Genomic DNA, 12,463 nt, shown 5'->3' on the forward strand with positions numbered 1-12,463 from the left:
AGTCTTTTCACTGTGTTAGAGGGAAAAAAAAAGGAATTAAATCTTGGATTAGGGCTTGTTGGGGCTATTTTTTATCAAAAGGTGGACAATTTCCATCCCTGTCACCAGCTCCTTCCCAGAGCTCCGTGGCTTAGGGGACCTTTCCCAGTGCTCCCAGTCATGGGTTTAACTGGGAACTCCATCCTTCAGAGATAATTCAGTATTCTACACTTCTATATTTATATCTATTTATATTTATATATATAAATAAACACATCTTTTGTAGCTGCTAATTTCATATTGAATTAGTCTGTATGAGCAAGAACATGAAATGCCACTTTAAAACAAGAAATTTGGATGAATTCTTCAGCTGCCATCCAAACACATCACACACACAACAATTAAAGGCAGCAGAGAGTCAGATAAAAGACAAAGAATCAGAGAATTCCATGATTCTATAAATCACATAAAAGAAGAAATAATTTCCTTGCAAGCTCTGCCTAAAATATTCTCATTTTTTCCTGATTTTGAAAGACAAAATTAAGCCCACTAAGAGTTTTAAAAGCATTAAATGACCAGTAATATCTTGTGAATGATCCATTAAATAAAAATATCTTTTGAATATTTCTTGGGAAGTCTTTAGGTGTAAATTGTTATGGATTCATTGCTCACCCCAAATCCTGACCACGAACATGAACCTAAAGAGTTTCCTTTCAAGCAGGTTTAACTCCAGAATCAAAGCAATGACATAACAAACCTCAAATATCCCTCAGAATCTCTTTCTTCCTATTTCACTAATTAGATTTAAGGGGTTAATTTAACTGAGCAAATTAAAATATAACCCATTTTGGGGTAAAATGCTTTGAAAGACAGAAAAAAAGCCGCTGCTTTTTCCCCCTTGCTCTTCTGTTTATGAGTTTGAAGGAAACACCAACAGATCCCAGACTAAACAAACCACGGAGGAAGAAAATATTTTCCCTTTGATCCCGGTTTATTTGGGATTATTGGAAGTGTATTTTTATACAACTGCCTTACAGAACTGTCTGTTTGCCAACAGAACTGTTCCCACACCCCCCCCGATTTTTAATTGATCCCAGTTTTATTTAAACTGACACGTCCCAAGGAAAATTGAAGTTTTCCCTGGACAATCCGCAGGGGAAGAGGAGGCAAAGCCATCAGGAATGTCCCTGGAAAAGCCACTCCCTGGCTGTGGGAGGGGTTGGATTCTGCAGGGCACCGCGCTGGGATATTTGGATTAAAGCCCAGGGAAGCACTGGGGGCAGGAGGGCAGATCCAGTGGGATGGAGGGATTCCCTGTGCTGGTGTCATCCCTGGACTTTACCAAACCTGGAACGCTGGTTTTTAGGGATATTTCCCCCCTCTAATCTTTTCTCTGAGCAGGAGACAAGCAGTGCTGGCTCACGGGGGTTGTCCCGACCCGGAGCCACAGGAATTTGGAGATCCCCTTTCCCAGTCGGTGTCCAAGGGGCGACTGGAGCCGCAGAGGCCGCTCCAGAGGTGACAATTCCAGCGCCAGTGGAGACAAAATCCGGAGCAAATCAGCCCAGGAGCGCCCTAATCCCACAGGCTTTTAACACAACATTCCCTTGTGTCCCCAAATCCCTTCTCCTCCTGTCTCTCCAAGGTCCCTCCAGGCCGGTGTTCCCCAGGGAGGCTCCCGGGATCCCGTGCAGCCCATCCCATCCCATCCCATCCCATCCCAGCCCATCCCAGCCCATCCCATTCCCAGCTGCCGTTAGAGGGAGGCACCTGCACACTCAACGTGCCTCTTTCGAGCCTCTGGATCCCTGGATGGGGAGCCTGAGGATGCTCCGGGCTCAGCATCCCTGCCGGGACCCCCTCCCAGAGCATCCCGGCTTCGGGATTAGCTCCCAACCCTCCTCTTATTTGTGTTCCTCCCCCCAAATTCACTGGAAGTGCTTTAAAAACGCATTTACAACGTACTGGAGGGACAGGCTGTGAGGACTCCAGAACTCACTCCCTACAGGCAGGGCACAGGATTTACAGTTACGCTGGAAAAACACAAATTAACAGGGAAAAGTCTGCCCAGGCTTGTTTTAAAAATTTTAAATCCTTAAAGTCTTTTGGTTTGGTTTTTTTTTTGGTTTGTTTTTTTGTTAGGTTTTTGTTTGTTTGTTTTTGTTTTTTTTTTAATCCTGTAATTTTAATTATCATTAACAGATATTAAAATAGCATTTTGTGAGTACTCAGTGCTTACAAGAGAGGTACCACAGAGAGTAGCAGAACACTATAAATGTTGCCATTTTATTACATTACAGTGATAATAACCTCATTTCCAAGGATCTTAAAACAGGTCTGGACATTAGTGGCTTTTCCTTGAAAAAATGGGAATACTGGCTATAAAATCCAGCAGAAAACAGGCTGGGAAAGTTCAGCAAGTGAGCTCTGAGCTCCCAGCTCCACGTTTTTCTGGGACACAAAGGCAGGGGCTGTAACTCGATGCTCAATTTACCCTTGTCTCGTAGGAGATTTTCCCCCGCTAATTGATAGAAATTAAGCCATTAATCAAGGCCCCAGCCATCATTCAACCCGGGGAAGATGAATCCAAACTTTCATCATAACCACCTTCCCCATTTTAGTGTTCATTAGCATTAATTTTTAATGCAATTATGCTCTTCTTTTACGCTGAGCTCATAAATTACGGCTCTTTTGTTGCTCGCTGGCCTTGTAAAAATCCAAGGTAATGCTTTGTGCTCTGATCTTAAAGGCAATTACTGCCTGCCTCTATCTTTTCCATCTCCCCATCCCAAATAACCCCCGTGTTGTAGGTACAGACTCACCAGGGCGGTCCCGACACGGATGAGCGGCACGGAACGATCTGTGCCCGTGAAACCCTCACCTGGATCTGCTCCACACGGGCAGGGAGAGGATCCCTGCTGCATCCAGGGATGCCCCAGCACAGAAACAACAGGAAAATGGGACTGCAGCCTTGGACACAGGGCACAAAACGGGTGTGCTGCAGCAGAAATCCTCTCCCTGCACGGGCACACCGAGGCCCTGCAGGGCACCAGGGATGGAACTTGGGGGCTCTCCAGCTTTTCCATGGATCACTTCGTGTTTACACTCCCAAAAAGTGCTGCTGGCACGTGCCCTGTGCTGATTTTTCCCCCCCTGCTGCCTGTTGCAGTGGGTGGTGACACCCCCAGAGCCCTTCCACGGGATCCTGTGCTCCAGGGATCCCACGCTGGCACACGGGCTCGGGAACTTCCAGGCTTTTTATTCCCAGGGATTCTACTGATCCTCAGGAGCACACTGGGGGAAAAACACAGCAGCTACAACCACCTCTGGCTGCCCCAAACACTGTTTGAGGGGCTCCAGGGACAGTGAAACAGAGATCAGGAAGATGTTGGTTGGTTTTCATTATTTTTCTGCTTTTTTTCCCAGGCTGGGCCTTGGCTGGGATGCAAAATAACACCACTCACAGCAGGTAAATGTCTGTCTAGCACCAATAAAACAAGATACATCCTTAAATTCCCATTTATCTAGGCCTCAGCCAGCATGAATAAGGCAATTCCTAGTTAAGCCTCATTCTCATCCCATAGATTCCCTCCTTAATCTTGGAAAAAACACCCCTGCACATCCCCTGGGATAGTGGGAGCTGACTCTGCCCATGGCAGGGGTTGGAACTGGATGGGCTTTGAGGTCCCTTCCAACCCAAACCAGTCTGGGATTCCATGAGAGTTTTTTTCCTCATTTACAACCCAACTGGAAAACTTCTCTCCCCCTTCCATTTCCTTTGGACAAATCCAATCCAGCTCCCTCAGCTGTTGTTCACAATCAATATTTCCTAAATCTCTGCCAGCTCCTTGGGCTGCACCTTTGCTGCTTTTTCAGAGGCTCAGGGGATGACTGAAAATCAGATTTTTTTTTTACTTTCCAAGAGGTGACTCCCATCATTTCCCTGCCCATTCCATACATGCCTGGTTATTTCCTCCAATACATCCCTGCTTATTTCCTCCATACATCCCTGGGTGTTTTCCCTTTAGAAACAGCTTTTCAATAAGTAGCTATAAATTTTTGTTTCAAGTGATTGCAGTCAGATAACTAATTACCTGATGGCTCCACAATCCCATTACCTGCCCTATCCTTTAGCACAAATAAATGCCAGGAGACGACAGTAAAACACACAGCACTAATGAAGTGCAGAAGCCATCTCTGCTCCTCATCTGTCTGAAACGTTGAAGACAATTTCAAGACTTTTAATTTGTAAAAAAAAAAAAAAAAATCATAAATTTCCCCAGTGGAGAGATCATAAACTTATCTGTTTCGCTTGTGAATAGCAAACCTTCGATTACACCTGTTGTAATTCCTGAAATAAAATGACTCAAATAAAAATAACGTACCAGCTTAAAAAATACTTTCATATTTATCAAAGACCCATGGAATGGGTTGGGTTGGAAGGGACCTCCCACTATCCCAGGCTGTTCCAACCTGGCCTTGGACACTTCCAGGGATCCAGGGGCAGTCACAGCTTCTCTGGGCACCCTGTGCCAGGGCCTGCCCACCCTCCCAGCCAGCAATTCCTTCCCAATATCCCATCTAACCCTGCCCTCTGGCACTGGGAAGCCATTCCCTGTGTCCTGTCCCTCCATCCCTTGTCCCCAGTCCCTCTCCAGCTCTCCTGGAGCCCCTTTAGGCCCTGCAAGGGGCTCTCAGGTCTCCCTGGAGCCTTCTCTTCTCCAGGGGAAAATTCCCAGCTCTCCCAGCCTGGCTCCAGCCCTGACACCAGGACTGGGACTCACCTGGGAGGTCTGGAATACAAAGGGGCAGGAGATGATGGGCAGGACAAAGGCAGTTAAAATTCCAGGAACACATTTAAAAGTGATTATTAATTACGGCAGCTTTAATAAAAAGCCCGGAATTGATTACTCCCATTATCCATGGGGGGCTATTGATCCCTCTCCTGGTTCCCTTTCCCTCACTGTGCCCAGGGGGAAGGTGGACACAGGGAGTGGCCAGCAGAGATGCCACATTCCCTCCTAACACCTCATCCTTCCCAGTTTCCACCAGCATCATCAGGATGCTCTTCCCAACACGCCCTACTCGGCCACTGCCCCCAAAACTTCCCGCTTTTATCTCACCCTTGGTCTGTTCCTGCTTATTCTGAATCCTGAGCCGTCAGCACAGAGATTAAACAGAGATAAAAGAGGGTCCCAGGGTGTGCCAGATGCTGGGCCAGCCCCCTGAGAGCTGCAGCTCAACCACCAGGTGTCTGTGGCACATCATGAAGCGACACCGGCACACCAGGGACACCAGGGTGGGGAACAAAACCTGCCCCTACCCAGGCAAAACCCAGCAAACCTCTGAAATCACAGCTTGGATGAGACACAGAAAGCTAATTCACATATTTGCCCTAAATATATTATGGGCATTAAACGGTTTGGGGACTTAACAGGCTGAGTTCAGGTCTCTGCCACCACAATGAACTGCAATAAAATTTACTGAGATAACTGGTGACCTCAGGCAGGAACTAATGAACTTAAGGGCATCCCAATACATTCCTGGACTGTGGAGTAAAGCACTTTAACTTATTAGAGCTGCCTGACCTCATCCCATCAAATCTTCCCGTGGCACAGTCCACCTGTGGGTTTAATCTCAATTATACCCAGGGAAGAGTCTTGGAACTGTTCCTAAAGGAAGTGGGAAGGGAAGGAGGTGCTTTGGGGTCACCCTGTGCAGGACCAGGAGTTGGACTCCACAGTCCCTGGTGGTCCCTTCCCACTCAGGATGTTCTGTGGTGCCCATGGATAAGGTGCTGCTTCGATTGTCCACGTGAGAACTTTCAGCCAACAGGTTAAAGATGAGTATTAAAAAATAGAGTTAATCATCTGGGATAACTTCAGAGTTTATAATGATGGGATTTTCTAAAAGTTGAGTCCTCCAGGTTTTCTTGTATGTTCTGTGACCACCCCAATGACTCAAAATCACAGAATCATGGAATGGTTTGGGTTGGAAGGGAATTTAAAACTTATCCATTTCCACCCCCTGCCACGGGCAGGGACACCTTTCACTGTTCCAGGCTGCTCCAAGCTGGCCTTGGACACTCCCAGGGCTGGGGCAGCCACAGCTTCTCTGGGCAAAACCTGTGCCAGGGCCTCCCCAGCTTTTCTTTTTAAAATATTTTAAGTAAATTTACATATCTGATATGAAACAATAGCAGAAGAGATCCTTTAAAACTGCCTGCTAAGTTATGTTAATTTAATTAAATCCATAAAATGTGGTGTTTTAAAAGCCCACTGAAGCCACACCAGCACATTCTCTCACTTGCAGAAAGCAGAGTTTTCCTGCTCTGAGTTGAATCCCGTTAATCCACATGTTCCAACCTGGCATTCCCTGTGAGAATGCAAACCCATCTCATTATGCTCCATCCCTGGGAGTGTCCCAGGCCAGGCTGGAGCAACCTGGGCTAGTGGAAGGTGTCCCTGCCCATGGCAGGGGGTGGCACAGGATGGGCCAGCCTGGAGTTCTGTGATTCTTCAGAGCTGAGGAGTTTGCTGAAGGGAGTCCCCAGAGCAGGGTGTTTAGCTGAGTAAATCCTGGGGATACCCCCCCAGGGCTGGGCTGCATTCCCTGGCTCAGGGCCAGCTGTGTCCCAGCTCACCCCCTCCCTCCCATCCCAAAGGCCGTGTTTCCCCAGCGTGTGCCACACGACTCCTTCCATCCACATGGAACAAATTAAACTGTCCCCACACATCTCCCCTCCCGTTTGTAGCCCCGGGTCCTCTCCCCTGCACGTGGCATCAGCAGCGAGCTCGGGATATCGGATCGTGCCGCAGCCTGAACCACTTCATCATCACCCCCTCCTCCTCCTCTGCAGGCAAAAATCAACTGCAAATCTGCCCTGATGAGAAATCAATAACCCAGTAATTGCTTGGCTTATCGTTGAGCGGGGTGGGAAGGATGGGGGGACACAAATTGGGCAGCGATTCCAGGGACTTTCGGGATCGCTGAGCCCGAAAAGGGAAAGGTCTCCGAGTGATAATTAAATCTCCTCGCACTGATTTGCTGCCAAATTTATTTCCCCAGGGTCTATCAGAACGTGGCAGCGCCTACAGGGGAGGCAGAACTAATCAATCCAACCCCGGGCTGGCACATGCCGGGAATGGGGAATGCAAATTCCAGGGCAGAGGCACCGGGATAACCCCCCCAACCTGGCACGGCACCGCCCTGCCAGCCACTCACCTGGGCCTGACTGCCACAAAATCCCACTTGGCACTGCTTGTTTCCCGGGAAAACTCCTTCTCCTTGATTTCTGGTGCATCTCCCTAATGTTTTCCAAAACTGCAATTTTGACTGAAACTGGAATTTTAAATCCATACTGGACACAAACCCATCTACAACTGGAATTTCAAATCCACATGGGATACAAACTCATCTACAGCTGGAATTTTAAATCCACATGGGACACAAACCCATCTACAACTGGAATTTTAAATCCACATGGGACTCACTTTGGATTTTTCCATCCTGGCTCTTGGTGGGCTTTACTTCCACTTTTCCATCACCCACTTGGGAATCTGCCTGGAGTGAAAATCCAGTTTGGTGGGTAAATCCCCTTTAGATTCTGATGTTTTCCAGGCACTCCCAACCCAAGGCACCAAAACCCAAGCAGGACAATCCAACCCTGGAAAACACCCCTGGAAAAGTCGCTTTTTTGGTTAATAGACCTAATTTCATGCAGCAAATTACCATAACCCCAATGGAAGTGCAAATGTAATCAATCTGAAAAATTCAAATGAGGCCGAGGGAGCCTTTTTCTTTCTTGCTTTGCTTTTTTTTTTTTGTCCCTCAAAAAAAAAAAAAAAAAGGAAAATAAATCAGCATTTTGCTGCGGGTCCTTCGAGCGGCCGGAGGGGCGACGGTAATTAAAACATTTAAAGCAGCACAAGCCCCCCCAGTCTCTAATCTGGGCTGGGGTCAGCTGGCTGCAGACTCTAATTTGTCCTCAATTTTTTATTCATGCCAGGGAAACGCTGCATATTTAACAGGAAACCAGCGGGAAGGGGCAGGGCTGGGCTGGGAGGTCAAATAATTTGATTTCCGAGCAGATTACAGGGAACGTCCCCCATCTAATCTCAGCCCTGATTTGGCAATAAAGGGACAGTTAAAGGAATGTTAAGACACCCTCGTTATGGGGTGAGGGAGAAAAGCACTTTTTATGGGTAGGGAAGGATTGTTCCGTTTGTACAATTATTTTTATTGCAGCTCCTCAGTCAAGGTTGAAGAGGAATCACAGAACTGGAGGGCTTTTCCAACCTCACTGATTCAAAGAGGGTTCAACCCCACCCACAGATGCTGTGTGAGGAAGGAAGAACCAAGAAAAAAGGAAAAAAAAAATCTCTTTTTTCAAGCAAAAGTTGTCCCTGGGGCCCAGCATGGCCGGGATGGGGAAGGGAACACACGGGAAAAGTGTCCTGTTTGCAAATCCGTATGGGACACACAGCTGCCTACCATTGGAATTTTAAATCCATAGAGGACACACAGCTGCCTACCACTGGAATTTTAAATCCATAGAGGACACACAGCTGCCTACCACTGGAATTTTAAATCCATAGGGGACACACAGCTGCCTACCACTGGAGTTTCCCAGCGTGCAGTTTCCCTGGATGTCTTGCATGGGCTTGGGATGCTTAAACACTTCACACACAATTTAATTAGACCTTTTTTTCCCAGTGAAAATGAACCACTTTGCTCCTAATTGGGAACTAATTCCTCGGCAAACTGATGAATTTGAGCGAAGCAGCTTCTCTTCAGGAAACATTTTCCATTCATTTTAGAACCCTCACAGCTCCTTCAAAGCCACCACAGGACAGTTTTTATGGGGCTTATTAACAAACTGAAAAGAATTCCTCCGGTTTCCCTGTAAATTCCCATTGTTCCCAAGTCCCAAACCGCCCCTTTTCCCTTCCCTCTGCCTCTCCACACTCCCATTTCCCTGCCCCTGCTGGCAGAGCAATCCCTGCCACGTGTGTCACTCACAGTGGGATGGGAGGGGAACAACAACCACGTTCTTTTCCGAGTATTCCCTGCAAATTCGTGCCCCTGGGAGCCAAGCAGCTCATCCCAACAGCCAGAGCCTCGCCTGGCTCCAGGATTCCTGCAGGTGGAGGCTCCCCAGGGGCCCAGCACAGCTGGATGGCTCCAAAATCCAGGAATTACAGGGGGGAGGGAGCACAGCCCCCTTTTCCAGCCAGAATTCCAAGTGCCCGTTCCCCTTTCTTCCCAAGGCACCTCTGGGATATCCCACTTTCCACCTGACTATCCTAAATACCTTCTCCAAGTAGGATCAACTTTGAGCACCAATTCATCCCTCTCAGCATCCCACAGTCCCAAAGTACAAACTCCTGAGTGGTCAGAACGTTTTGGTTTGGAATGAAATTCATGGCACTTGTGGATTCAGACAGGGAATTTTCTTGAGTTCCCTCTTGTAAGTAAATCATGGAATCACGGGATAGTTTGGGTTGGAAGAGACCTCAAAGCCCATCCAGTGCCACCCCCTGCCACGGGCAGGGACACCTCCCACTGTCCCAGGTTGCTCCAGCCTGGCCTTGGACACTCCCAGGGATCCAGGGGCAGCCACAGCTTCTCTGGGATTTCTGTCCCAGCTCGAGTGAGGAGCTTGGAGGCTCCTGGGATGGCTTCCCTTGTTTCCCTGTTGGAAACATCTCTTCCCATCACTCCCTGACAGACAGTGAAAATCCATCTGGTTTAGTCATTCCACCTGCTGTATTCCAAAGGGAACAGCTCTGATCTCACCAGCTTTGAGGGCACCAAATTCCAGGGAGAAGCAGGTGAACTCATGCTGTGACATCACACAGGCCAACCACACAAATCACCTGGCAGCTGTAGGGAAATCCCACCCTCCCACTGGAGCTTGGACCCCTAAAAACAATCAGCTCGGACTTACTGGGCTTCAGTTTGTTCCTGGACTGCAGAAGAATTCCTTACCTTCTTCCTTTCTCCTCTTGGCTTCCTCTTCACTTCTCTCCTTAGCCTTCAGTGCTTCGTCTGCTTTAGCTAAAGAGAAGCCACAGAAATGTTACAATCAGTCAATGTACCCCATAAAATCGTGAGAATCACAGAGTGGGCTGGGTTGGAAGGGCCTCAAAACTCCTCCAGTGCCACCCCCTGCCCTGGGCAGGGACACCTCCCAGCAGCCCAGGTTGCTCCAAGCCCTGCCCAGCCTGGCCTGGGACACTCCCAGGGGATGGGCAGCCACAGCTTCTCTGGGATTTCTGTCCCAGCTCAAGTGAGGAGCTTGGAGGCTCCTGGGATGGCTTCCCTTGTTTCCCTGTTGGAAACATCTCTTCCCATCACTCCCTGACAGACAGTGAAAATCCATCTGGTTTAGTCATTCCACCTGCTGTATTCCAAAGGGAACAGCTCTGATCTCACCAGCTTTGAGGGCACCAAATTCCAGGGAGAAGCAGGTGAACTCATGCTGTGACATCACACAGGCCAACCACACAAATCACCTGGCAGCTGTAGGGAAATCCCACCCTCCCACTGGAGCTTGGACTCCTAAAAACAATCAGCTCGGACTTACTGGGCTTCAGTTTGTTCCTGGACTGCAGAAGAATTCCTTACCTTCTTCCTTTCTCCTCTTGGCTTCCTCTTCACTTCTCTCCTTAGCCTTCAGTGCTTCGTCTGCTTTAGCTAAAGAGAAGCCACAGAAATGTTACAATCAGTCAATTTATCCTATAAAATCAGAGAATCACAGAGTGGGTTGGCTTGGAAGGGCCTCAAAACTCCTCCAGTGCCACCCCCTGCCCTGGGCAGGGACACCTCCCAGCAGCCCAGGTTGCTCCAAGCCCTGCCCAGCCTGGCCTGGAACACTCCCAGGGATGGGCTGCCCACAACCTGTCACCAAACAACATTTCCAGGGGTTTAAACCCAATTTCAGGTTCCTTTTTGGAGGTCCCCCAAGGCAATCCATGTGCATGAGAGAACAAGGACTTTGTCCTTCACTGTATTTTATTTAAAGATTGTACTCCAGGTAAGGAGCAGCACAAATGGGGCTGTGGAGGGCGATATTAGGGCAATAATGGTTGCAAACGAGTTAAATACAAATCCCTGCCATCATTTCTGTTCAGTGAAACTTTTAAAGAGGCTCTGGAGAGGGTTTTTTTTGCTCCAAACACAGAGCTGCCCACTGCAGTTGCCCCCAGAGCGACCGATAAGGGAGCGTTTCTGGAGTGGCAGCTTTGCTGCCATAGTGAGTAATCCAGAGACCTATCCCAGGGATAAAGCAGGGAGCAAACAACATCTTCAGGGATGCAGAGCTGCATTTAGAAGAGCAGTCCAACCCCTCTCACTCAGGAACTTTATTAGGCAGAACACAATTTTCTCTTCACTCCAAATCACAGCAGTGCTCCTTCACTCGTGTTACAACAATATTCCTTAAAAAGGATCCTTTTCCCTCTAGAAACCTCTTCCCTTATTACTTAATTATCTACTAGTTGCTCAACTGCAGGGGTTTTCAAACACTTTACTACAGATGTTGAAGAAGATTAAAAATATACAGCACAGTAACAAGGGACTATCAATATACTCTGTAAATTAATTAAATTTCTGTTCTAGCACATCATTTATTCCAAAGCATTAATGTCTCAAAGGAGCCATTCTCTTTTATTGCCATCTCACTGCCTGATGAGTGAACTAAGTGAGAATAAGTCTCTAATAACATTATACTTGATGAAATATTAAGTTTTCCAAAGTATCACCAGGCCAAAAGAACCAAAAAGAAACAGGAATTCAGGGTTTAAACCAGGCAATAAAATCACTGTAAACTGTGGCACAGAGGGCAAAAGCTGAGTCAGTTTTGCAAAGGTTTAGTCCCACCACCTGCTGAATCAAGCAATGATTTCTAGAAATCAAATTCAGAGCAGGAGGAAGGTGAAGGGGCCCTTCCAACCTTTTTTCAGTCAGTGGCTACACCTTAAAATACACAACTTGAACAGGGGGTTACAAATGACAGAACTCATTACACAGACTTCTGGTTCCATCTCCACACTTTTATGCATATCTGGACAACACTTAAAGCCCTGCAATATTAAAACTTTTCTGCCACTGAGGATCACCACAAGAATCTATTAAATCAGATAATCAAGCCAAACCACGGGTAACTCGAAAGACTTTTACTTCATTTACACTTTATTCTCCTCGGTAAAAGGACAGGGATAATAGAAATTCCATTTAAATTCAATTTGGGTGATGTGTGTAATTGTAGCTGGACCCCTTGAGTCATGTAAAATGCTCAGCTTATGTTTCCCTCAAATTATCCCGCTCCCGTTCCCATCCTGCCCCTTACAACCGCCTTCAATATGTATTAGCAGAGCTCATTAGGCTGGAATTTAATAATGCAAACATCAGGTGGGTTTCAGGCCCCTCCATTAGCACACAAGATGGATTGCTCCCATCGCTCGTGGGCCAACTGGGCACG

At 47.5% G+C, this 12,463-nt stretch overlaps 1 protein-coding gene across 1 annotated transcript in view; it reads right to left on the reverse strand.

Moving 5' to 3' along the window:
* RSRC1 (arginine and serine rich coiled-coil 1) overlaps window positions 1-12,463 on the reverse strand; it is a 92,591-nt gene that overhangs the window by 4,294 nt on the left and 75,834 nt on the right. Inside the window, exon 8 of the mRNA XM_050308443.1 lies at window positions 10,609-10,677. Within this exon, the coding sequence (XP_050164400.1) occupies window positions 10,609-10,677 (69 nt within the window). The remainder of the gene's footprint in view (window positions 1-10,608; window positions 10,678-12,463) is intronic.

The sequence above is a fragment of the Myiozetetes cayanensis genome, unplaced genomic scaffold (genome assembly GCF_022539395.1).
Source record: "Myiozetetes cayanensis isolate MyiCay16 unplaced genomic scaffold, myiCay2020 scf13, whole genome shotgun sequence".
NCBI classification, from domain to species: domain Eukaryota; kingdom Metazoa; phylum Chordata; class Aves; order Passeriformes; family Tyrannidae; genus Myiozetetes; species Myiozetetes cayanensis.